The sequence below is a fragment of the Dermacentor silvarum genome, chromosome 8 (assembly GCF_013339745.2).
Source record: "Dermacentor silvarum isolate Dsil-2018 chromosome 8, BIME_Dsil_1.4, whole genome shotgun sequence".
Taxonomy (NCBI): domain Eukaryota; kingdom Metazoa; phylum Arthropoda; class Arachnida; order Ixodida; family Ixodidae; genus Dermacentor; species Dermacentor silvarum.
The window spans coordinates 49293038-49318023 of record NC_051161.1 but is presented as its reverse complement, the minus strand read 5'-3'; the positions used below and the strand labels follow the sequence as shown (position 1 = coordinate 49318023).

The window sequence follows — 24986 nt, the reverse complement described above, 5'->3', positions numbered from 1 at the left end:
CTTGCAGCGGCACTACGCCTTTCCTTAATTCTCACGCTTTCGCCATGCCCTCCTCCTCCGCTTGCCGCCTCATGGTTCCGCTACACGCTCCTCCTCCGCTTTCCTCCTCGCGCTGTCTTCGCGATCACCATCTTTCCTCCTCCGCGTTCGCTCTTTCATCCTTCGCTGTGCTCGTTCGGTCGGTTACGCCGACAATTTTAGCGGCATCGGAGCAAATTTTAGCGACAATTCAGCGATTCCATTGCCTCAGTTTAGCGACACGCTCGAAAAAAGATGGTGACACTAAGGCTAACGCTGCCTCTATAGCAATGCCCCTAATACCACTGCCACCATCAGTGTTCACCAGATGCTCATTAGACATTCGTAAGTGATTGGGAAAGGGCGCCGCGATACGTTGCCACGATATATATGTTGCTCCTGAGGCAAAGGTGCTTGCTTTGAAGACATCACTATCGATGTTCATTAGATGTGAGTGTGACTGAGGACATACTGCCGCCACAGTGTCGAGGAATATTATTTATAGTACTGTCGAGGGCAAAAGGTTCTTACTTTGAGATTTCTCGTGGACGTTGAGCGGGAACTCTTGGGCCCGGTTGAGCAGCACGTCGTTCGAGAGAGCCTCCTTTATGGAGCCGAAGTCGCACAAAAAGACCACATACCGGAAACCCAAGTGGAGTCTGCAGAAAAACCACTTGCCTATATATATATATATATATATATATATATATAAAATATTTATATTATATATTTATATATCAACGAGAAGAAAGAGAACCGAGCGGCGCGATTTTTATTACTCATACCTTAAGAAGCCAACAAACAATGACATCAAGGACAACATAAGGGGATTACTTGTACTTACTAATTGAATTAAGGCAATTATAAATTAATGGAAATGAAAATGGATGAAAAAACAACTGGCTGCAGGTGGGGAACGATACAACGTCTTCGCATTACGCCTGCGATGCTCTTACCATTGAGCTACCGCGGTGCCGTTTTCCCATCCACTTTCTGGGGTATATTTTACAACAAGAACCAACCCTGAGAGTGTTAGCCAGCGCCCCCACTCAAAAACCTAGGCGACGGATGTGGAACATCCTTTCTGCCGCAGGCGTCACGAGTACGTGATTTTTTTTGGTGAAGGCAACTGGTCAATAAGCCCACATATGCTACCTGAAGGCATCAATGTTGTCAGATTCGAACCCTCATTATGTAATGAACGAGAAGAAAGGGAACCGAGGGGCCCGATTTTTATTAATCATATCATAAGAAGCCAACGAATACTGTGACATATAACATAGGCGAAACTACTTGTACTTACTAATTGAATGAAAGAAATGATAAATGAATGGACATGAAAATGGATGAAAAAGCTACTGGCCGCAGGTGGGGAACGATCCCACGTCTTCGCATCACGCGTGCGATGCTCTTACCATCGAGCTACCGCGGCGCCGTTTTTGTATATATATAAAATGTAGTCAGAAATTGTGCAGGCTGCCTTTACAATGTAAATACCTTACCAACGCTGCCAAATAAACAGAGCGAGAACGGGTGTGTAATTTCAACATTTACGACCGGTGGACCGGCCTTCATCAGGGTTTACAAAAAAGTGGCGCTTCGGCAGTGATATTGAAGACCTCAGACAGCGTGGTTGGCCGTTCTTAAAGAAGGAAAAGAAGGAAGCATGTAAGAATACAGGTCAAGTCGAAAAGGAAACAATGGTTGACTGTTTCTAGGTGCTTTGTCAGCTTCGGACATTTAGTAAGGCAAGTATAATACAAAACCATTTTCTCCAATGCGAACCACACTTCTGTAACTTCTGTATACGGCAGGCTCAGCGGTGAAGATGCGGGGCAAGCTGAGGGAGGCGCCGTTCCAAGTTTTGGGGGCCAAGGAGGACAGTGGGAGAGGAATGAATTATGTCAGAGAAGAGGGAGAGGGGCGAAGTGAAGCGGAAGCAATCTTTTAAATGGCAACAAACCCAATCGAACTCGATTCAGTTGATTGCGAACGAAACGACTTCAACGTTCCCAGAAAAGCTTTCTCGGGATCATTGTTTGAAGAGAGAGAGCAAGGAGAGGAAAGGCAAGGAGGTCAACCAGAAGAGCATCCGGTTTGCTACCCTGCACTAGTGGTAAGGGAAAAGGGAAATAGAAAGAAAAATAGGGAGAGAATGAGCACTGAGTAAACGGGGGACGATGTACAGGGACACTATATATAGGATGTCTCTTAAACCGGTGCACTTCAAATACTGTACTAATGCATCATTGTTTGAAACCTTAGTATAAACCTACACCATGGCGCTACCTCACGAAAATGCGGTGCGCTGTCGTCGGAAGTTACTTTCGCACGGTAGGCCGAGAGCCGTAGGCCGAGTCGCCGCACCTATACCTGAGTAGCCGCTAGGTTTCGCGAGTGTGTGTGCGGTTCTATGTGTTCGGTCGTTATTCCATGGTCTTACAACGTAGGAAACGCATTATCCGAATTGCGTTGCGCCGAAAAACGCAAGAGACTGAAGTTTCCATAGGTTTCCTGTTGACTATGCTGTTGGTTAAAATCGTCGCAAGCAATGGGCCGCCGCACTAAAAAAGCAAAAGTTGGGTTTCGATACAAGATCATTTATTATGCGCCGAACCTTTCGTAACAGTTAAGCTTCTCTGTTGTATCGCGTGGCGTGCATTAGCCAACAAGGGTACTCAGGATCGTTAATAGCGTGTCATTACAATTTCTTACCGCCCTGTGGGAAAGATAGGTAAGGATTAGGTTCATTACAATTTCTTACCGCCCTGTGGGAAAGATAGGTAAGGATGAGCCTTGGATGTCGAGTAGCAGATTCACCTCGAAACACGTCACATTAAAATTTATATTAATCTGTAGAAATTGATCCACCTGCAGTGTATGGCCTAGCACACGTTCACATGCGCAGGCAGCAAGGTCACAGCTGCGTTAATTGCGTTAAGTTCCAATGTCATAAACGCAACTAAACGTGTTCATGAATTTTCGCGAGCGAAATCAAATGTGCAGAATTGGTAGAGTTGGAGCGATTTGACGTCCGCGGTCAACAGCTCAAATTGCGCGGGCCTACACAGCCGGCGTCGGCGTAGGGCCGGTACCTGGCTGGTCCCATCACCCCCGCCAAGGCGTCCAGTACTAAATTACTGGCACGATCGCCAGCAACGATCCAACGGCCATTTCATCTCGCAGACGGAAGCCAAGCACCGGCCGTCTCAGAGAGGCGGCGAGGCTGGCTTGCAAGTGCTCCATTTCCTTTGCTATTCGCACCATCTACACCTTCAAAACCAATTCATTTAGGTCCACGTTAATCGTGTCGTCAAAAATGAGCGCACTATATATATGATAAGTTGCAGGCCAGATCGCAAGCGCTGTCGGCCATCATTGCGGCGGTCAGGGCGGTCAGCGAGTTAGGCCTACCATCGGGTTTGTAATGACACGTGCAAGAACCCCCCGGCCAGGATTCCGGCACACCAAACACCGAGTGCGCTGCTTGGGAGAGGTTCGTAACACCACTATGCTTGCTGTGAAAGGGCCAACACAAACAAAACACCAAACTTATAACTCAAAATCGATTTCACTGCTTTTTGGTGCGAATGCATATCCTCCGCATGGCCCCCAAAAAACGTGATAATGTTCTAATTTTCCTTGATGTGGAAAGGTGTTCGGCCTTTCTGCAGCTAAATGATCCGTCCGAACCTACAAAAAAGCAAATGCAAGACACGGCATAATGCCCATTCATTTAAGTACTTCAATTGCGCTATACATGAACGCACCCGAACACGTTGCCGTACTTCTGCCTGAGCGCCTCGATGTCCCGATGTCCGTCCTTGGTCATGAAGGGTAGGTAGCCGAGAAGGGGCAGGCCTAGCGGTCCAGGCGGCAGATCACGTTGAAATATCCTCCGCAGCAAGAACCACAGGTAATGCAGCAGTGGTGCCCCGAGTGCGACAATCAGCGCCGTGATCACGCACTGCCATATCCCCACCTTCGGCATGATTGTGAAGCTGGAGCCACTACCCCCTGTGGCAGTATAGCTTAGATATATAGTTAGGACTCAATCGCAACCTATTTTGTCGCCTTTGTCTCTTTGGTGACAACCCCCTTAAGACTAACTGGCAGTATAGCGTAGCGCAGAGTCGAACTATGCGTAACCTGCCTTTTTCTTTTCGTTCTTAGCGCACTGATTAGTTAAATTTTTCGAGTTGTCGGGACACTGAAGCGACAACTTGTCGCTTCGGGCTATGCTTCGGAACCCCAGGCTATGCCGCTGCTAACTAAAGCTCTGCGAAGTAGGCTGTTTTGAACGCAGTAATAAATAACAGATAGAGAGAGAGTTATTGTTGCGAAGAGGAGGACGCGCTATTTTCTGAACCCTTTAGATAACAGATAGATGGATACATTTGGGGACGGGAACGAGTGGGGGAGAGACATTCGTTTACGGGCGAGCATAGAGTTCGGCACTTGGTGCTAGTCATGACCGCGACCTGCCCGACCTGATGGTTATTTCGTAAGCGTCCGTAAAACTCAGCTCCGGAGTTTTGCTCGGCTCATGCGTTTCCGTTTGTCACTCTCCCGCAAAGGACATCTACATACCCATCTGTGTAGCCAAGCATGTAAGTGTAGTGGCGTACCAAATGTTTTTAGAGTGACGGAGCAAGCCATCTCTTTATCTCTTGATATATGTATATACGTATATGACTCCACGCACAAAGTTCACGTAGACGTGACGCCTGCGACAGAAAGGATGTTCCACATCCGCCGCCAGGCCGTGAGTGGTGACCCTGACTAACCCAGGGTTCGTTCTAGTATAGACCTACACCGCGGCGCTACGTCACGAAAATGCGGTGGCGCTGTCGTCGGAATTTAGTTTCGCATGGTAGGCACTCCTCCGCCGAGCCGCCGCCCGTGTCGCGCCTATACCACAGCAGTCGCAGGGTTTCATATATAAACATAAATACCCCAGAAATAAGTGAATGGGATTGGATTGGATTTGGAAAACGTTTATTGAGCCTGCAGTTTAAGCGCGCACGCGCGATAAGGGCGCCGCGGTTACTCAGTTGGTAAGAGCATATCGCACGCGTAATGCGAAGGCGTGGGTTCGTATCCCGCCTGCAGCCAGTTGTCTTTTTCACCCACTTTCATTTCATTTACCTATACTTTGTGTAATTCAATAAAGAACTACAAGTAATTTCCCCGATGTTGTTCTTGGTGTCATTGATTGTTGGCTTCTTATGGTATGACTAAAAAAAATCGGGCCCCTCGGTTTCGTTTCTTCTCGTTTAAATACTTCTCGTATTTCTTCTCGTTTAACCTGAGAGCCTGGACACATTGCAGTAAGACACGCCGCCCTCCCCATATATATATAATATATATATATATATATATATATATATATATATATATATATATATATATATATATATAGAGAGAGAGAGAGAGAGAGAGAGAGGGCATGAATATATCATGAATAGATGGACGTTCGTGTACTGTCTACTGAACTAGATGTAAAGCAGCGCTTTGCATCTTCATGAGAAAATTGCCTGAAATTTGAAAGGTGGAATCTGAAGAGCCGTCCACTTCGTGTGCCTGCACACCGTAAGTGAACGATGATATAATATGAAGTAACTATGATATAATAAGAAGTTACATGTTGGTAATTTCAGAGAGGATTCACGGATTATTAAAACAAGGCTATTGCAGTAATAACGTTTACATAACAAATTAGTAAATGACTAGACCAGTAGTCGCTATATTCATTTCAATGTAGAAAACAATATATTTGTTTAGCTATATTGGCTGGATCGAATGGCTTTTCTTTCGAATGTCTGAATTTGAAAAAAAGCTTCGCTCTCGGTGAACCTTAAGGTACATCATGCGCGAAGTTTGTATTGAAGAGATAGCGTACAGTAAGAATTGTTTGTGTACGCAATCTCTGAAGCGAAATAAGCTAACAATATTGCGGCGTTAGGGCCGTCCTTGCTCTTTCTCTTGCTTCCCTTACACCTTCTCACTCTGCTCTGTTCATAATAAAATATTGTCATGGCTAAAAAATATTCGAATAAATACGTATGCATATAGCTGTAAACCACTACTGACCGTGAGCGAAAAGCGCGTAATGGTGAGCGAAGCGGTCATTGCATGCACGTAGGTATTTCACTACACGCGAGTAATTAACTTTTTTCGTTACTCTTATTCTTGCAAGCATGGTGATATTGTCCGCGTACCTATGCGAATAACGTTTCTTTTTTTACGTTCTTTCCTTGCGCGGTTTCATTTAGCGTGTTTCTATACGCACACACAGCTACCGTAATACCGTTCCCGAACTCTAGCACAGAAGCTAGGCCACGCTGATGAGTTTGATACGTTAGTTTTTGCATTATCTTGTTGCCCAAGCACAAATAAACGCTCAAAAATGGGTAAGCTCCATGCAGCACCACACTGTTGAAGTTAAATAGAGTTTAAGGCTTTGCGTGGAAAATGAACAGAAAAAAAATGTCACAGTTTCGCCCTAAGGACGAAGCAATGAATGCGATAGCAACACAGCAATGTCATACGAAGTAAGGTTAGCGGCTTTGGTAGCAATATGAATTGTAGTAAACATGAGCTGATTAAGTAAGCAGGTGTGCTGCGGCGTAAGTAGACCGACATGAGAGACTCGATGACCACGAGAAGGCGCGTGTGAAACGGTGGTGTTGATGAGAAGCGCTTCCCGTGGGCAGCGCGTGTGAAGGGACACACCTGTAGCGCTGCACTGCCGATCCGGGCAGCATTGCATGTGTAGCGTGCGTTGGAAAATGTGGCCTAACTGAATGAACAAGCGTGGTGTGAGCGCGCACAAACAAACATGAATGGATCACACTGAATGACTGCAGACAACGACTGTCAAAACGCTGGCAGCAAGCGCATACGCCGCAGCAGGCGAAGGTACGTGCGGTCTATCGCTTCAACGGAAACTGAGCGGCGAATGCACAGCGCATGCAAAGGTCAGAGCCGTGTGGAGATAAGAGACGGTGCGGGCGAGCGACGAGCGCGGTTGTTGGCAGAGTAGAAGTGCGCACCCCCCCCCCCCCCCCCCGCTCCCTCCGGCGCTGGCTTCCCGCTTCTTTGCTTGCGCGTGGGAGATTGAGTGGAAAGTTCCCCTTGCGCCCGGTTGCAAGATAGGCCCTTGGTGCCGGAGCGCAGAGTCGCCCCGCCTCCCTTCCTCCCTCCCTCCCATACCCCCACGGCCTTTCAAAGCGCGACGGTCGCGTTTGCTTTCGGCCGTGAATTCGCTCTCCGTGATAGCGCGCGTCCACGCACGCTTCCGCTAGGGCATACGGCGCGCGGCGAAGATTTTATCTATACGGAACCTCACGGCGACGGCGACGCCGACGGCAGAAATCCGGTTGAAGTGTCCAATAAAACTATCGCAATAAAACTACAGCGCGTAGCAGACGACCCTCGCTTCCCGCGCGCTTCGTGAGAGCGAGAAGCCCACGATGATGATGATGATGATTTATTGGCATCCCCTTTGAAACGGGGCGGCGACAAATAGTCACCTAGCCTGCTTGATTTAATCAGGTATACTATACATGTTCTTTATCTAGCATTTTATTGCGATAGCAATTATATGGACACTTCAACCGGATTTCTGCCGTCGGCGTCGCCGTCGTATATATATATATATATATATATATATATATATATATATATATATAACAGGGTGTTTTAGCGAACACTTTCAAAATTTTGTTAAGGTTGCCTGTGGCAGACAGCACAATTCTAGTTAATGAGCTGGTCTACTCAAAGAGGCGGACATTACTTGCACAAGAAATTGAAATGAATATATATATATATATATATATATATATATATATATATATATAATGCTTTCTCTTAACAGTTTCTCTCTAAATATAACCTACGGTGATGTTATACAACTTCACTGGTCAACCACCTTCACAGACTGGAATGGCCGACGAACTTATGCAAATAAGAACGGAAAAACATCAGTGTGTATCATAGTGTCCGCAAAGCAGTTAAAGCAATGATTTCAAGGTAATAAATAAAATAAAGGTTTTGTAAACTGCACCGAAACGTGTTCTTATGTCATATATCACTTTGAAGAGCAATGTGCGTAATGGAATCGTTGTTTGACAAGTTTCCCTGAATTAGGCGCAACATATCTACAGCTTCGCTGACCAACCACCTTCACACGAGTGAATTGACGGGATTTTTTTTTTTTTCTTACAGCGAAGCTGTTTTTGGATAGTTTCCAGGGGATCGATGTCCGTAGGCCAAAAATCCCAAAGATAGTGCAATACTGGGCCGACCCGCGGAGGAGGTGAATCAGGCTTCAATTAGCACTCCGCCAACTTGCAAAAATAAGTTTAATATCTGGGGTCCAAACACAACCCGTATCAGATATTAAGCTGATAAGAACAGGTACTACTTTTTGACCCGCGACGGCCATGTCTACTACGTTCGCACCATACACGTGCACGCCATCGCGCGCATTTAAACTAGGGCCTACTAATCTCAGTGTCTTCTGTCTCCTGACGTCATGCTTTCCCGTCTCCTGACGTCTCCTTTCCTCCGTTCCGCTCCGACTCTGAAATGGGTAGGCCGCGTGTAGTAAGGTCTGAAGAAGAACAGCGTGCATACCAAGAACGGTCGACGGCGTGGACAGAAAAGGGAATGGGCGCGGCGCCGGCGGAAGGAGACCACCGACGATGAGCGGGCCGCAGACGCCAAGCGCAAGCGTGCTGCCCGCCAGGACCGCGAGGCGGAAAGAAATGCGAAGCGTCCATGTGGGCCCGATCCCGCAAACTTGGAACGTTTCACCGGAGCAACGGTCAATCACCACAGACACAGCTTCGCTGGTCATCCACCTGTGGAATTGCAGAGTGGAATTGCACAGAATGTGTTCTTTTTTTTCTTTTTTTTTTTTCTTTCTACTGTGGAGCATTGACTTTTTCCGTGCAGTGGGTCGGATAGTATGATTTAATTTACCTACAAAGTGGTTCCAGAGAGCACACCTCTTTCCTGCGTAATAAAGGAATAAAATCACGACATAAAACCAATACGTATAATGTTGTCTCAGAGCTAGTAATTCGGTAAGCTCGTGGTAACTGACATCGGCAAGCTCGTGGATGGTGGGCTGAACTTGATTGGCCTACTGGCCATTTGAAGCCAAGTTTCCAGTCATATAAGCAATTCAACATTTCAAACACTCTTTATTGGGCGATGGGTGACGTGGCCTCCGAGTTTGGAGAAGCCTGCGTTTTTGGATGCCGTGCGAGCGACGACAAGCTTCATCTTGTCGCTCACTGGTGGCGCGCAAGGAGGTTTTAAAAAAAAAATTGTGTAGCTTGCACTAGTGGCGCAAAGGCTAAAGAAACAGCGGAGCTGAACGGCACCTAGCTGGTCCTGGCCTTACGAGTTATGCTTTTCCGTAATTTATTTATTATTTATTATTTATTACCTATTGATTGGATATCGATTGGCTATCGCAAGGTATAGGCCACGTATTTGGGCTAGGCTAAGCATTACCAAGTCATCCCCAGTATTTTTTCCGCAATTTATTGACTGATAGATTATTGATTATAGCTATTGATAGGCTATCGATTGGCTATCGCAAGGTAATGGCCACGTATTTGGGCTAGTCTAAGCACTACCAAGTCATCCCCAGCATTTTCCTGAATTTATTGATAATTGATCGATTATCGATTAGCTATTGATTGGCTACCAATTGGCTATCGCAAGGTGAATCACGACGCAGCTGTGCGCAGTGACGCCATCGCTAGGCGAGTTTTTGCGAACGCTACGCGGGGAAATGAAAAGCTTAAAAAATTGCTGGAGTGTAAATGATTTCCCGAAGATGCAGCCGCACCGCAGCCATCTCAGGAGGGGCACGATAAAAGATTAGCTTGTGGTGAAGGAGCGCTTTTTCTCACACTTCCCACGAGTGAATCATGGCTTATTTCACCAGACAGATACTTATCTACGTGTATCTATATATTAATGGTTTTGTTACTCTGCAAGTACTTTACAAAACAACTTGTTAGACAAGGTATTAGTGGTCTTCTCAACCGCGCACTTCTCGCGCGCGGAAAACCAATTTCTGCGATCGGGGATTAAGCGATATGGTCAACGCCTCGTCGAAAGCAAGGGCTGGACCACTGGAAGGCACCTGGACGATGAAGTGCTGCAGGACGGTGGTAAGAAAGATGAACGTCTCCATGTTGGCGATCAACTCCCCGGGACACGAACGCTTGCCTGTAAGCAAAAGACATTTTCTATAGAAATGTTTTTTTTTTTCTCTCTCCTGTTTCAAGAGCACTAGCTATACTTTTGCATTCTATTTTTTGCGTCAAGCAATACGACGAACCTGATAATGGAGCTTTCGGTTACCAGAGACGCACTAGCGGATACGTGCGCCGCAGTAGAATGCGTATCCGGCAACGGCAGCACTCGTAGCGACACCTGATAACGTTGTGATAACGTAACGCGGTAAGAACGCTCTTGTGCTGCACACAACTCTTTGCTTTGAAGAGCAACGATACAAATAAATTTCGTGTTGATTATGACTCTGCCAATGCGTTTACACGAGCCGGTAATCGCTGTCCAGTTTGGTCACTGTAATAAAAGTTCTGCTTTGGTTTAGCATTGGGTGACCGCAGTGTCACCAGGTGTCACTACCTAGCGCTGCTATTCTCCACCTCCGTGGGAGAGGGAACGCATTGAGGCGCCTTACTGCTACTCAGTGGCCGCTGCTACTAGGTGATGTCACAACTAGCCCTGATACTAGGCTCGCCGCCTATTTGTCGGCGCCCCGGCCGTTTCAAAGAGTATATATGCCAATAGAGATCGTCATCATCGATCATCATCACTCACATTCACTTTTACTGAGGTGTATGTCGACGTTACATGCAGTACGTCTCAACTATGACAAACCTCAACATGGCGATATTTAGCTTCACGCGTACGTCAAGCTAAATACCCAGCACGGTATCATATACAGTGATACCCAGCACAGTATCACATGCAGTGATACCGTGTGGAAGAACAAGGACTCATCTCACTCCTCCGTGCGCTACTCGCCTCATGGGGAAGATGGAGAGGGGGGGGGGGGGGAGGGAGCAAGGACAAGTCCCTCTTCAAACAATGGCTCGAGCCAAGGGCTTCTCTTGTTCATTTCTATATCCATCTCCGCTCCCTGTCCTTTATTCCTATTCCCCCACCTCCCTCTGCTCGCTGCTGTTCAGCCGTAATGCTAGACAGTTGGTCCGCCAGAATTTTTCTCCACCGCCGCCTTTTCCACCACTATAATAAAGTAATATCAATTCTTCCGCTGCTGATCCCCTTTCGAGTTTCGACTTACCTGTGTCTCCTTTGCCTTGTTTTGGCCTGTAGCGCCTCAGTACTGTCTTTATAGACAGTACTGGCTATCTATGTTACAGACCCTTTATAAACTAAAGGACGAAAGAAGACGTCGCCACTCTCTTACCTTATGAGAAGGGGATCAGCCTCTCTGGTTTGATGGCTCGGGTGCCTCCGTCGACCAAGAAGCGCTCGGGCCGGAAAACTTCCGGGTCTTCCCAGAAGGAGTCGTCGTAGAAAATGGACCTCAGCGAAGGGATCACGACACTGCCTCGTGGAATGACGTAGCCGCTTATTTTCGTGTCCTCGCTGGCACTGCGGCATCAGAGCGGACAGATCACATCAGGCTATAGCGCAGCAACAAAAAGTTGTTCATATGTCAGTTTAGCATTACTGAGAGGCCTATATAGGTAGAATGCATCACGCCATATCACAGATAGTGCTATGGCTTAGAGGCTGATAATGTCACAGGATGAGCATGCAATTAAGCCCTTTTCATGGACATACTGGAGGGTGTTGTAGGTAATTACAGCGCGAATCCAAGAAACTGACACCACGTAAGGATACCCATACGATTTGTAAGCGCAGTCTACCAACTGATCTTGTTGAAGTGAAAAAAAAAAGAAAAAAGAAAAAGCGACTATGTATATTTTCGATCCGACCTACTCTGTAGGTAACAGGCCTTCAGGTTGGCTTGGTGGCAGCAACGTTATGCCTGCTCGTTATCCTACGTGCGGTATCTCGACCACATTCTTCGCGGAGAGAACCACAAGCTAAAAGAGGTAAACGAGACTGAATGCATGCGGCGGCGTTCCCAAATTGGGCCAAGAGGAGGAGGAGGAGGAGGAGGAGGAAGTTTTCGTGAAGAGGAAGACGAGGTCAGCCGGAAGAGCGGACAATCAGAAACTTAGTTGGCGCAACCACATCGAACAAGTTAGGTCTAAGGCAGCGCGCGCTGTTGGCATGATTCGAAAACTCGGTCACCGCCACTCTGGGCTACGCAGAGACGCTCTCACTATGATTGATCGTATGTACGTTCGACCCATATTGGAATTTGGGTGCGTTTTATTCCCTGGTGGGCCAGCATACAAGATTAACGCCTCGTTCTTCTAGAGCGAGAGGCCCTCCGGATTTGTCTTGGATTGGCAAAATTTGTTGCTAATAATGTATTATATCAAAAAGCCCGATTACCCACACTCGTTTGCATATTCCGCATCCTTACAGTAAAAGCCTACTTAAACATTTACGCTTCTTCATTGAGGCGATCGCAGTATGTATTTATTAAGGAAAGATCTGCGTTCTTTGAAGAAACACTGGTCGCGTCTATACAATCCGCAGGTTCTTTTTGTGCAAGCACAACTATAGAACTCATTAAAGGTTCAGATACGCGAGATCATTCCCCAAAAAAAACGCGTAAATGCTATTAGAATAGAATTTGACGACATATTTCCTTCCAATGCTAAACTCCTACCAACTAAATATCTAAGCGGATTATTACAAGATCATTTAGCGCAAATGAAAATCAATACTGTAATAGCCACGAATGCATCAGTGTGTGACGAGAAAGCGGGTGTAGGCATTTTTTCTGAGGCGCTATCCTGGTCCTATTCAATGCGACTTCCTGATTTTACACCTATATTTCAGGCAGAATTATTAGCAATTACTTTACCTCTTCGAAAGCTTCCTGGAAATTATTCGACAGCTGTAATAGTAACCGACTCATTGTCAGTGTGCACATCACTCACCTCATCCTCAGACAGCACAGTTTTGAATGAACTAGAAACATTAATCCTTTCGACCTTACGTCTGGTGCGCTTAATATGTATACCAGGTCACTGTGGTTTGTTTTTAAATGAAATGGCCGACGCACTTGCACGTACGTCCCTACATGGACCAGTCATGTATGTTCTGCCGACTTCTGCTTATATCACCGCGGCTAGTTTACTCTACAAAACAGGCATTCCAAATCACAGACTTAAAGCATTTGCTTTACCCTTGGGACAACAGGATAATTCAAGCCTACAAGTATGAAGGTCGCATTCAGGATGCACCCCGCGCGCCCCGCCCTAAAGCTACCACAGACGATGAAGACGCCCTCATAGTTGCAGCTGCTGTTCGTAACCCTTTCTTGCCAGCCCCAGCAATACGCGAGGACTTGGATTTGGACGTTTCGGACACCACTGTTCGACGTCGCCTGCGTACTGCGGGCCTTCGCAGTCGCGTCGCAGCGCAGAAGCCACTACTAACGGCGGCAAACAAGGACGCACGACGGCAGTTCGCTGAGCTGCACGAAGCATGGACATCAGAAGAGTGGGGTCGCGTCATCTTTTCGGATGAGTCGACGTTTTCGACGCGACAAGACCAAAGATTGCGTGTTTGGAGACTACCAGGCACACGGTGAGGCAAACTTCCTGCTTTGAAAAGCAATTGTTTTAGTTAACGTCACAATGCCACGCAGGAACGACCCGGACAACGTGCAAGGTGTTTCTGCCAGTGGGAGATCGAGTGTGAACGTGTGGGGTGCTGTTTCAAGATATGGTTTAGGGCCCCTGCAACGTATACGTGGACACTTATCGTCGGAACAATACTGCAACATTTTGAACAATGTGCTGTTGCCATATGCGAGCAGTTTATTCCCAGACGGTGATTACCTGTTCCAACAGGACCGGTCACCGATACACACGCGCGGGCTGTCAAGGAGTTCCACAGAGAATGCAGAAATGGCCTCCGAAAGGAGCGGACCTAATGTGATAGAAAACTTCGTCTGAAATTCTTTGGCAAGGAAGCCCCTTTATTCCGCGACTGAAGTTGTGGAATCAGCAACGAGTGGGAGGCAAAGCCGATCGGGAATATGTTCTATAACTCGTTACCGTCCAGAATAGCTGAGTCGTTGCTGTAAACATGACTCTATTAGATTGCCTTTTTTATATTTGTTCTCATGGTCTTGTTTAACTTGATCAAAAGTAATTTTCTTGAATAAAAAGTTTAATAATTATCTCTTACACTCACTTTTTTCCTTCACGCGCCAATCTTCAATCCAGTGGACCTTTAGCCACAACAAAAAATGGGCTAAGACGGCAGGTATCGCCGTATGCGAGTTCCTTGGTGACGCGCTCGCGTGTTCACCAAGGAGAATACCTAGTCATGTATGTTCTGCCGACTTCTGCTTATATCACCGCGGCTAGTTTACTCTACAAAACAGGCATTCCAAATCACAGACTTAAAGCATTTGCTTTACCCTTGGGACAGTCAATGGTGCCCCACACGTAAATTGGAAATCTCCCTTACAAAATTACGATGCCGTATTCCACCCCTAAATTTTTATCAACACAGGTCTGGTCTGGCGATGTCCCCTCTATGTCATTTCTGCAAAGAACCTGAAACTATTGATCATTTTTATTTACCTGCCGCCGACTCGCAATACAGAGAAAGAAATACTACTTCGAAATGGCCGTTCTGAAAATTAGGCATCGCTATAAACACTGAAAACATTCTATCCTTTGGGGCATCTACACTGAGTTTTAGCCACAGGAACGGCAGGGCCGTATGCGAGTTCCTTGGTGACCCAAGGAGAATACCTAGTTAATTTACTGATTTATTGTTTATGCTTTTACACAATACCACTTTACATTAATTTACTGATTTATTATTCATTAATTTAGAAAATTCTAATTAGACTGAAGTGCATTCTACCTTCTAGCTTACTCTCCTTTCGAAAACCACACGTTTCCCTATAAGATAAAAAAAATGTCTCTGACACCAGTTTGTTTCATTCAATAATTTCAACTGTACCCTCACCATACTTCTTCCCTCAAGTTTTCGCCCCCCGCCCCACCCGTTTAACCGCCAGCTTCTTGGCTAATCCCCCGAACTGGGAATGCGCCATGGTATAGGAAGCAAGCAAGCAATCAAGCAATCCCCCAGAGTGGGAATGCGTCACTACCATCTACGCTCTACATATACATATACAAGAGTGCCTCTCAAGCCTGGCAAGAACAGCATAAAGCGGGGACGACCTTCTTTTGCGAGCTCACCATCGCATGAGGCCGAAAGGGTTGATCGGCTCGCAGCGCGTCGTCTCCCAGATGAAGGCCTGCGTGTACGGCATCCTGCTGCGGTCTTTCCACAGGACGCGAGAAGCTTGACCGCTTTGACCGAGCACGACGTCGATCTCGGCCCGGATGCGGCTCTGCATCTCCGGCTTGGCGGCGCACGTCAGCAGCAGCCACTCTATCGCGGAGCGCACCGTCTCGCTCCCGGCGCCGAAGAAGGACGACGCGTTGCTCGTAAGCACGTCGCCTGCAACAAAGTGTGGTCGACGACAGAGGGCTTTTAAAGGAGGCAGTAGAGAGAAGCACTTTATCTGGTAAGACTGATTAAGTGGTCCTTCAAAATACTATTTTTGTTCACTTCGCGGTAATAGGTTGATTACTGGAAGAAGAAAGCGGAGGTCGAAGTTCATTTCCTTTTTAAATTTCGCGCCGAAACCGAAGCACCAGTACGTCATTGTGACGTCACGGATACAGATTTTTTTTTTTTCGTACTCAGGCCGTCCGCGACTCAATAAATGTTGTGGAAACTTGCTAAATATCTGGCTTTTCCTTATATATATATATATATATATATATATATATATATATATATATATAATTACAAATGTATCCCACTTTTACAGACAAAAAAATTAACTAAACCCTAGCAGATGCCTTCAAAAATCAATGACATCATGGGAAGATGGTGCGTGAACTTCAAAGCAGCGTTGCCACCTCTTCTTCGTTTTTGCGTCTTTTCTAGCTTACAAATTCCCTATAGCGGTAAAAGTGGCTTTCCTTTTTATTGTAACAAGGACAGTTTACCACTACAGTAGACCACTTTATACTACAAAGGGACACTTACTGTGAATGCTAAGTTGGGCTGTTGTTAGTAAAATACTCATTTGCAATAGCGAAACGGCCACTCTTAGCGTGAAAGGTGGCCAAGCCAGAAACGACTCAAGAACGATAAGGACAGGTGGTGACGCTGCCTTGAAGTTCCCACACCAGCTAACAGTGACATCACCGGTTTTGACGACGTCTATACGGGTCTAGTCAATCGTTCTTTGGTCAAAAAAAATGACTATACTGCAATCTCAAGGAACCAAATGTTCAACTTGGCATGTTTCGAAAACTGGATTGTAGACAATGGGTGGAGAAAGATTCATACGATTTCTCCACCCGCCAAGTGTATGGAAAGGTACAGTGGCATCTGTCATCCGAAAATAGTTTGAAGCGCAAAAAACACAGACACAAAAGAGCACATGAGACACAGACGAGCGCAAACTACCAACAAGGTTTATTGACCACCACACGTGTTTATACTATGTCCCGCATTACCGCTGCACATGCGCAGAGTTCCTTCTACCATCCTTCCTTCATCCACCAGAATAAAGCATGAAGCCACTAAGGAAACCGGAACGCCTTTTATGGAAACGAAAAGCTTCGCACTTTGGTGTCCACCACCACCTTCTCTTGAAGCGCTAAAACACAAATAAAGTGACCGAGTTCTGTAGGAATTCTCGAAGTGGACACAGACGCACGGAAAAGGAATGAAACGTATATCAGTAGTTTCCTTAGCAGTTTCGTGCAACATTCAGATAGATGCGAATCTTCATGTGTTGAATCTACTCCACGTTGCTGAAACACATGGCGTAAAGGGACCCTGAAGAAGGCTCAAAGTTGGGTGAGTTCATGTTCGTAGAAAAAATGCGCAGCAGGTGGCGCAGGGACCAAAGAAACAGGAAGACGATACCGCTGGATAAGAATAGATGGGGCTTTCACTCATATTCACCGGATTGCAGTGACTCGGCACACTCACGTGTGAAAGTCTTCTTTTCTTGATCTGGTCTTTTCATCTCACTGAGAAAACCATCAATGTAGTCACGAATCAGGCCGTCCTGATAAGTTTTCTCGTGAAGGCCTACTAGGGTCCTATAAAGAGAGAAAACAATGAAAAAAATGAGGGTCCCTCAAATAGCAATTCACCACAACCCAGTGCGTGAACTTCAGCCGTGTGAACTTAAGAAAATTTAAGCGAACGAAAACAAAAGGTTCACCACATAAGACAGACCGAAAGAACTCGCGATAGCAAGTTCAGCTGTATAGCTACGCACATGGTGACGATGACATACACGTATATTCCCTTGTCGATCAAGCAGCGCTTAATTTAGGAGCATGTTGACGACCTTGCGGTATAGCAAAGCGCAAAGACTAAGCGCCTTGACGAAACCTCTCAGCGCCATCTAGAATGCACTATGCGAATGATGGCTGCTGCCTCCGAAATTTTGGTGACAAACTTTTGCGTCTTTTTCTACATTTTGTCGTTCTTTTCTTGTCATTAAACATAAAAGGGGGCTTCATACAAGATGGCACGAACCAGTAAAAACACTAAGAAGTACGATTTTGCGTGATTACATATCTCGGAGGCACCTGTGACACACAAGCAGGTTCAGACAAGAGGCCTCACTAACTAATGCAAACACTAAGTATAACTGGCTATCCCAAGTGAAGTTTAGCACCGTTCCACATCTCGGAGGCGCATGTGACATACAAAAGTCTCCAGACAAGCAACGTCACGAACCAGCACAAAGACGTACGACTTGCTGTCGCAAGTCGGTACGGTAGACTCGCGCACTCCGGCACTCGAGCTCTGCCAACCCACTCACTCTGAGAAGCGATCCCTCTGCAGCATGGCGCTCCTGAGCTTCCCGCATGCTCCTATGTGAAGGACGGAGAGCACTCCGCGCAGCCACGGGAAGAAGTTCAGTGACGAAATCTGGGTCGCCAACGTAGGGATCACATCGGCGAGCTCGTCCAGTTCCACGCGCTCGGGGCTGCCGTATTCGAACCTCCGACCGTAAACCAGTGCCGTCATGACGTTGGACGTGCTGGACACCAACAACGAGGAGGTGGCCACGGGCTCGCCCTTGCGTGACGCCAGCTCACGAACCAAGCTCGACAGTTCGTCCTGCATGCGGCAGTGGTCACGTCCGCGACGGTTCAGTAAAAACAAGGTCCTGGTAGGAGGAACAACTGTATTAAAACACCAGTCAATGAACGTCAGGAGAGAAATCCATCTCCCCCGTCGTCCCTAGCTGTCGGCCGGAATACCTTGAGACACAGCAGCAGAAAGGGCTTGACCGATGACGTCCTGCTGGACGTTGGGGTCTGGGCTGCGGAGCAAAGCCTCCCAGGATTCTAGAGTGCGCGACCTATCATGCTTACACGGACATGTCCACAACATGTGAACCAGATTTGCTGCCTCATCACAGAATTTGCGCTTAGACCTGAATACTCCTGGATGCCACTTGCATCCAGGAGTATTATCCTCTTTCTTACTAAAACCGACTTTTCTTGCTCGCGAGGCTTGCTTTCCTGATATGGTTGTGATATGAGTGTCTGCTTTATTCGTGAATCGCGACGCCGTGCGATCGCGATTTTGCCTGCGCTCGTGCAAGTTCTGCTTCAGTTATGGAAATAACTTTTGCACCCGCAAGGGGAATGTAGCTATTTCAGACGGCTTTGTAGAGTTCACGTGTCACGTATCGTAGTCACCGATGGCGCACAACGGTTAAGCAACATGGAGAGAGAGCGCAAGGTAAACGGCGTTCTTTCTTTATTTCTTTACCAGGTACTTTACGAACTCGGGCTGCTACACGATTACGTTGTGGTTGTTTCACTATTTAATGCTCCGTGGAGTGGTACAGGGCTATGAGCATACGTCGACATTCACGACACTGATTTCCGCGTAGCTATTCTGGACACTATACCAAATTCTATCGTGTTCACGTTTTGAGGCAATCAGAAAGGCCGTAGCAGCCCTGTGGGCCAATCACGGCTGACAAGATGGCGAATTCGACGATACGGTGAAATTTTCTAATGTCCACAATAACCCCTCAGAATAGCACACCCTAGTGAAATCACGGCCAACTTCCTGCAGCTAAATGCTATGATAGTGACGAGCCTATTATTAGAGCGGAAGCTGCGCTCAGCAAACGGATTGCTCGAGCTAGGTAAATCGAAGTGTCCTTAAAGGGATATGTAAAGGGATATACTAGAAAAGAAACACAAAATCCCTTGAGGATGACACGGTGCACTTTCAAAGAATTATTTTTCGTATTTCGAGGTGAATAGGTTGATTATTAGAAGAAAAATTGAAATCCAAAGTTTCACTTTTTTATTTTAATTTCGCGGCGAAACCTAAGCGTCGTATATGTCAGCGCGACGGACAGGGATATTAAAGAACTTTTTTCCGCATTTGGGCCATTGTGGCTTAGTAAAAGTTATTGGAACTTGCTAAGTGCAATCTATAGCGTTTTTTAATAGAATGTGGTTCACCTCTGAAGATTTAAAAAAAAATAAAGAGACGTCACGTGACGTCACGTTATCTGTGACGTCACGGCGAGCTGGTGCAATACCAACTAGGTGGTGTTAGGCTGGTACGGGAACTTCAAGGTGGCGCCGCCAATCGTCTATCGATTTTTTTTTTTTCGTTCTTGCTTGCTTACAACTTATATCACGGTAAGAGTGAATATTTGTATGACGAGATCTTATCACAGTAAGAGTGACTTTCTTGGTACGTTATATCGGTTTCACACGGTCACCTTTTAGTCGCGATCGGGCTCGATCCGTATCGAATTTCTTGATCACGATCGACAATGATCCCTGATACACGGTTCAAATTATTCGGATCCAGTTGGGTGAGCTCAAGCGCACCAGTTGTCGCGGGTGGGTTCAAAGTACTTTTCAAATCTGTATAAAATTGGAATATAAAACTGCCTTTATTTTGCAGGAAAATATTATTTCGTTTGTCATTCTGGCTAAGGTTATTATCGTTTGCTGATCGTTTGCAACTCTCAGAAATACATGGTCGTCAGATAACAATCAAGAGGCCTGATCGTGATGCGCGGATCGTGATTGTCTGCATCGGGATTGAGCGAAATCGCGATAGAAAGCGACATTGCTAATGCGACAGAAAAGCTAATGATGATGATGATGATGATGATGATGATGATGATGATGATGATAGGCAGCTGAAATAATTTATCTCTATCGTCCCTTTACAGGGTGAGAAGAATAAGGCTAACCGCGAGAGGCCTAATTTTAAAACGAATAGCTTCATTTGCCTCTTTCGCCCGTTTTCGTGGCTGGCGGTCAGCGGTGGTCTTGTACCATCGACACAGGAGCGCCGATGCAGAGGGCGCGTTCGTCGCCGAACGCCAACTATAGCTCTTTGAGACGCACTTGCCGTCGCGCGACAGATTTGAGGACGTCGTTTACACTCTACAAAAAGTCGCAGTTTCGCCCGAATGGAGAAGCATTCACTGCAATATCAAAATATTAGACAGCTATACCAAGTGAGGTTAGTAGCTTTATCAGGTGCATAAAGCGCTGTAACCATTCGCTTACTAACTAAATTGACAATCACGCTGTCACGCGCGCACAGGCAAACACGAACACCTCTCGATCGATGACCGCGGACACGCACCGTCAGAACGCGGGCGTGATGAAGAGCGGCGGCAGTGGCGAGTCAATTCTCCCTTCGTGCTGCCTCTCGCTTCAATGCGAACCAGGCGCGCGAGAGCACAGCGCACACGAAGCCATCAGCTATATCAGGCCGCGTGGCCTTCGAACCCATCGCACATTGACTCTAAGATAGGGCGGGGGCCACCGCAGCTGGATTAGAAAGTAGAAACGCACTATCCCCCCCCCCTCCTAGCGCGTGAGAAGACCGCACGAACTCCCCGCCTTCCTCGCTTGCGCGCGCGAGAATACGCCGCCGCTTAAAGCCTCCGTCCCTCTCGGCTTACCCTCGCCACCTTTCCCTCGCAGAGCTATACCGTGCGCGGCCACGATCTTATCGCACTTGAACGTTTACGGAACCTCACGGCGACGCCGACGGCGGAAATTCGCCTGGAGTGTCCATGTAATTGCTATCGCAACAAGTTTGCACCGTTTGGAGCGTATCTGGTCCATAAAAATAATCGTCAGATGGGTTGAAAATTGAGCTTGTTGGTGCAAGGAAACTTTTGTAAGAGCGCCAGACCATTCGCCATTTTTGTCCCGTCGTCTAGCGCTCTTCCAAAAGATGCAATAATCATCATCTGCCTTGCTTGCGTTTCCTTTCTTGAAAACTCAGCGCGCACTACTTTTCTGTCGAGAGTGATGTGTCACGCTGACAGCGCACACACCGTTCGCGACCTGGAATTACTGGGCGCACAGCGTTAAAGACAGGAAATGAGGGCAAGGCACAAATCTCATTATTATTGTTTGGGGGGAAAAAATAAGCCCCAAAGGGCGCAAAGCTTTCTTGGAGATGGCTTGGAGCGCTCAGGAAGAACAACCTTCACCACCCTCTCCTTCTGTGGCGGCTGAGGAAGTTTTGTCAATGGTTACGGCACAATGTTTATTATTATTATTATTATTATTATTATTATTATTATTATTATTATTATTATTATTATTATTATTATTATTATTATTATTATTATTATTATTATTATTATTATTATTTAGCAACGACGGCATGACGCCAAGAGCAAGTCGACGGAGGGACAGCCGTCACCGTATACATAGCTCACGTGTATATGCGTCTCGAGAGCCTGCGTGGTACTGATCAGGGTCTTGAACGTCCTAATCGTGAACCGGCGCTGTTCCTTCCAACGCGGCCCGTTGGCCAGAATCATGCCTGCATGAGGAATGCGTGGTTAAGTTACGCGATCGCAGCATAAAATACAATCCGAGCACACACACAGACAAAAAAAAAATAACGCTGCACTGCCGATCCGGGCAGCATTGCATGTGTAGCGTGCGTTGGAAAATGTGGCCCGACTATTACTAACTGAATGAACAAGCGTGGTGTGAGCGCGCACAAACAAACACGAATAGATCACACTGAATGACTGCAGACAACGACTGTCAAAACGCTGGCAGCAAGCATACGCCGCCGCGGGCGAAGGTACGTGCGGTCTATCGCGTCAACGGAAACTGAGCGGCGAATGCACGGCGCATAAAGGTCAGAGCCGTGTGGAGATAAGAGGCGGTGCGGACGAGCGACGAGCGCAGTTGTTGGCAGATCCACCCCCCCCTCCCCGGCTCCCTCCGGCGCTGGCTTCCTGCTTCCTTGCTTGCGCGTGGGAGATGAGTGCGTTCGCTCTCCGTGATAGCGCGCGTCCCCGCACGCTTCCGCTCGGGCATACGGCGCGCGGTGAAGATTTTATCCTGTAGGGAACCTGACGGCAACGGCGACGGCGACACCGACGGCAGAAATCCGGTTGAAGTGTCCATATAATTGCTATCGCAATAAAAGAAAGCACTCGATCTCCTGTCTCTGGTGCACGACATGTTCAACTGTGCTCGCGCACGATTTCTTATGTTTACGTTGGGATTGTTGCTGGTGCCAAGTCTTACTTTTGTCTCATCAACGCCCGTTCCTGCGACAAGCGTCGGCGTCACCCGAGCGAACGAACACAGCGAAAGACGAGAGCGAACGCGGCGCGCAGCGGTGAATGAAAAAAATCACATCTTCTCACCCTACGGGCAACCATGGTGGGATGCGAAAGCATCGCGGGGGGTGCGGTGCGCATCGAGTTTCCGTTTCGTTTCACTTGGCAACACAACCCAATGAAAGTTAGAGTGAGAGAATGTATTGAGAAGAGAGGAGACGTTTGTACGGGGTTGTTGCGTCTTTATTTACAGATCGTACGTGATTCCTATAGCGTCGGTGCGCGCGGTATCTTGAAGACGATGGCTTTATGGTCGGTGAAGTGTAGCGTCAATGGGTCTTGCTGCAGAGCGTCGAGACGAGGTCTATGCAGGTTCCCCTGATGGTGGTGGGTTGCTTGTGATCTTGGGAAATGCATCGCAAAGAGTATACGTCCTTCATGTGCTGCACCAGCCAATCGGTTGTCAGTATGTCTACGCTGAAGTCCCCTGCGAGTATGAAGGGCGCGTGTCTGTAGGTCTTGGTGTACTCTACCATGCGATCTTGGTAGAGTCGCTAGGCATGAAGAGCGAACTGCAGGAAGTCGCCGGCGTTGTTGCTGAACTGGCGTCGAAGCACGCCGACGGCCGCGTTACGCTGACGTTCGTTCTGGACGCTGCCGACCTTGCTCAGGTTGTTGTCGAACCAAAGCTGGTCGCACACGTTGCAGCTGTGCCCAAAGCTCCGATCGAGGAAGTCGCGCTTGAACGCTAGGCATGAAGGGCGAACTGCAGGAAATCGCTGGTGTTGTTGCTGAACTGGCGTCGAAGCACTGCCGACGGCCGCGTTAAGCTGATGTTCGTTCTGAACGCTCCCGACCTTGCTCAGGTTGTTGTCGACACGTTGCAGCTGTGCCCGAAGCTCCGATCGAGGAAGTCGCGCTTGAACTACGCGTCAGCGCCGTCGAAGCCCGGGCGTTGTAATGGCCTCGAACGTGTAGCTGCTCTGGCCGCAGACTCACGTTGCCTCGTCGCTTCGGGATCGGGAGCTGCCGCTCGACGCTGCCGTTGCGCTTCGACTTTCCGAGCCCGGAGAGAGAGAGAGAATAAACTTTTATTCACAAAGGCAAGGTAATTCTTCCTCGTTGGGTGGGGCCCTCAGTCCAGGGCTCCATTGCCTTGCACGACCTTGCGAGCCCGCTGGACCAGCTGTTGCTGTTCCTGCCGGCCTAAGCTGAGCAGCGCACACTCCCAAGAGGAAGGGGTGGGGTTGAGGATAGGAGGAACGCCCCGTGGACTAGGAGCATTCCCACGTGGAATGATAGACTGTTGGTTCGGATCCACAGTAGGGGCAGTAGGAAGGGTATAGAGGCGAGGGAATGAATTAGTCTGCAGTTGCCAGCCAAGCGACGGCATCTGCTCTGTTAAGTGAAGGATGAGGAGGAGGATACGTATAACGGCTTTGTCGGTAGTACTCCAGCATTGCGTTGCAGTTTAGTGGTTCTGTCGGTGCGTCGTCTGAATTGGACAGCTCTTCCGATGGAGCCCGGCCGGTCAGACCTCGGGCAACCACATGAACGCGTTCATTTCCATGGATAGAGGCGTGTCCAGGAGTCCAGACGACGCGCACCGTACGTAAAGTGGACGGCTAGACAAAAGACAGGATATTGTGAGTATGCGCCGCCAGAAGTCCCTTACGCGAAGGCACGGCAAGCAGCCTGTGAGTCTGTCACTATATGGTGACCGGGGCGTACTGTGACGGTAATGTCGAGGCGTGGACAATAGCCAGAGCAATAGCTCCCTCCTCTGCCGAACCACTGTCCGTAGTGCGAAGTGTGGCAGACGCCACGAGCGCGTCTGTCACACTTCGCAGAAATGTCTGCTGTCTCGTCCATAATGACAGCGTAGTGCTCTGCCGCACGAACTTCGTCTGTGAGTGAACGAAGGATGTCATGTGCCATGAGTTCCACCATCTCGTTTAAAATCTGGTGAGAAATCCATTTGTATTTTGTTCTTAAAAACCACGATCGCGATGAAGGAATATCATTAGCCCGGAGTTCCAGGGCATGAGTTCCAGCTGCCTCAAATTACTCTCTGTGTCTTCGTGGCCACGTATTGCTAAGCCTTGGGTCGACAGGTACAGTAGTGACGACA

The 24986-nt window shown here is 47.6% G+C and overlaps 2 protein-coding genes and 1 non-coding gene across 8 annotated transcripts in view; all 3 read right to left on the bottom strand.

Annotated features, from left to right (window-relative positions):
• LOC119461188 (cytochrome P450 2J6-like) overlaps positions 1 to 4494 on the bottom strand; it is a 51761-nt gene extending 47267 nt beyond the window's left edge. For 4 of the 6 annotated variants that reach the window (XR_007468242.1, XM_049671939.1, XM_049671938.1 and 1 more), the window contains exons 1-2: positions 3789 to 4494; positions 550 to 677 (exon numbers count right to left, since the gene is read on the bottom strand). Coding sequence is in view for 4 of the 6 variants with exons in the window: in XM_049671939.1 (XP_049527896.1) it covers positions 550 to 677; positions 3789 to 4009 (349 nt within the window). In the remaining 2 variants the exon portion in view is untranslated. The remainder of the gene's footprint in view (positions 1 to 549; positions 678 to 3788) is intronic. The other 2 variants (XM_049671937.1, XM_049671940.1) reach the window with 2 other exon arrangements.
• Positions 4495 to 8281: 3787 nt separating this feature from the next.
• LOC119462984 (U2 spliceosomal RNA) lies at positions 8282 to 8467 on the bottom strand. The gene has a single exon (XR_005194330.1). It is a non-coding gene; the product is annotated as a U2 spliceosomal RNA (small nuclear RNA).
• Positions 8468 to 9216: 749 nt separating this feature from the next.
• On the bottom strand, positions 9217 to 22096 carry LOC119461187 (cytochrome P450 2J4). Its single transcript, XM_049671942.1, is given in 6 exon segments — positions 9217 to 10272; positions 11504 to 11691; positions 15411 to 15675; positions 17230 to 17342; positions 18077 to 18378; positions 21992 to 22096. Coding segments are annotated over 6 exon segments (1164 nt in total). The 3' UTR covers positions 9217 to 10081.
• Positions 22097 to 24986: the final 2890 nt, after the last annotated feature.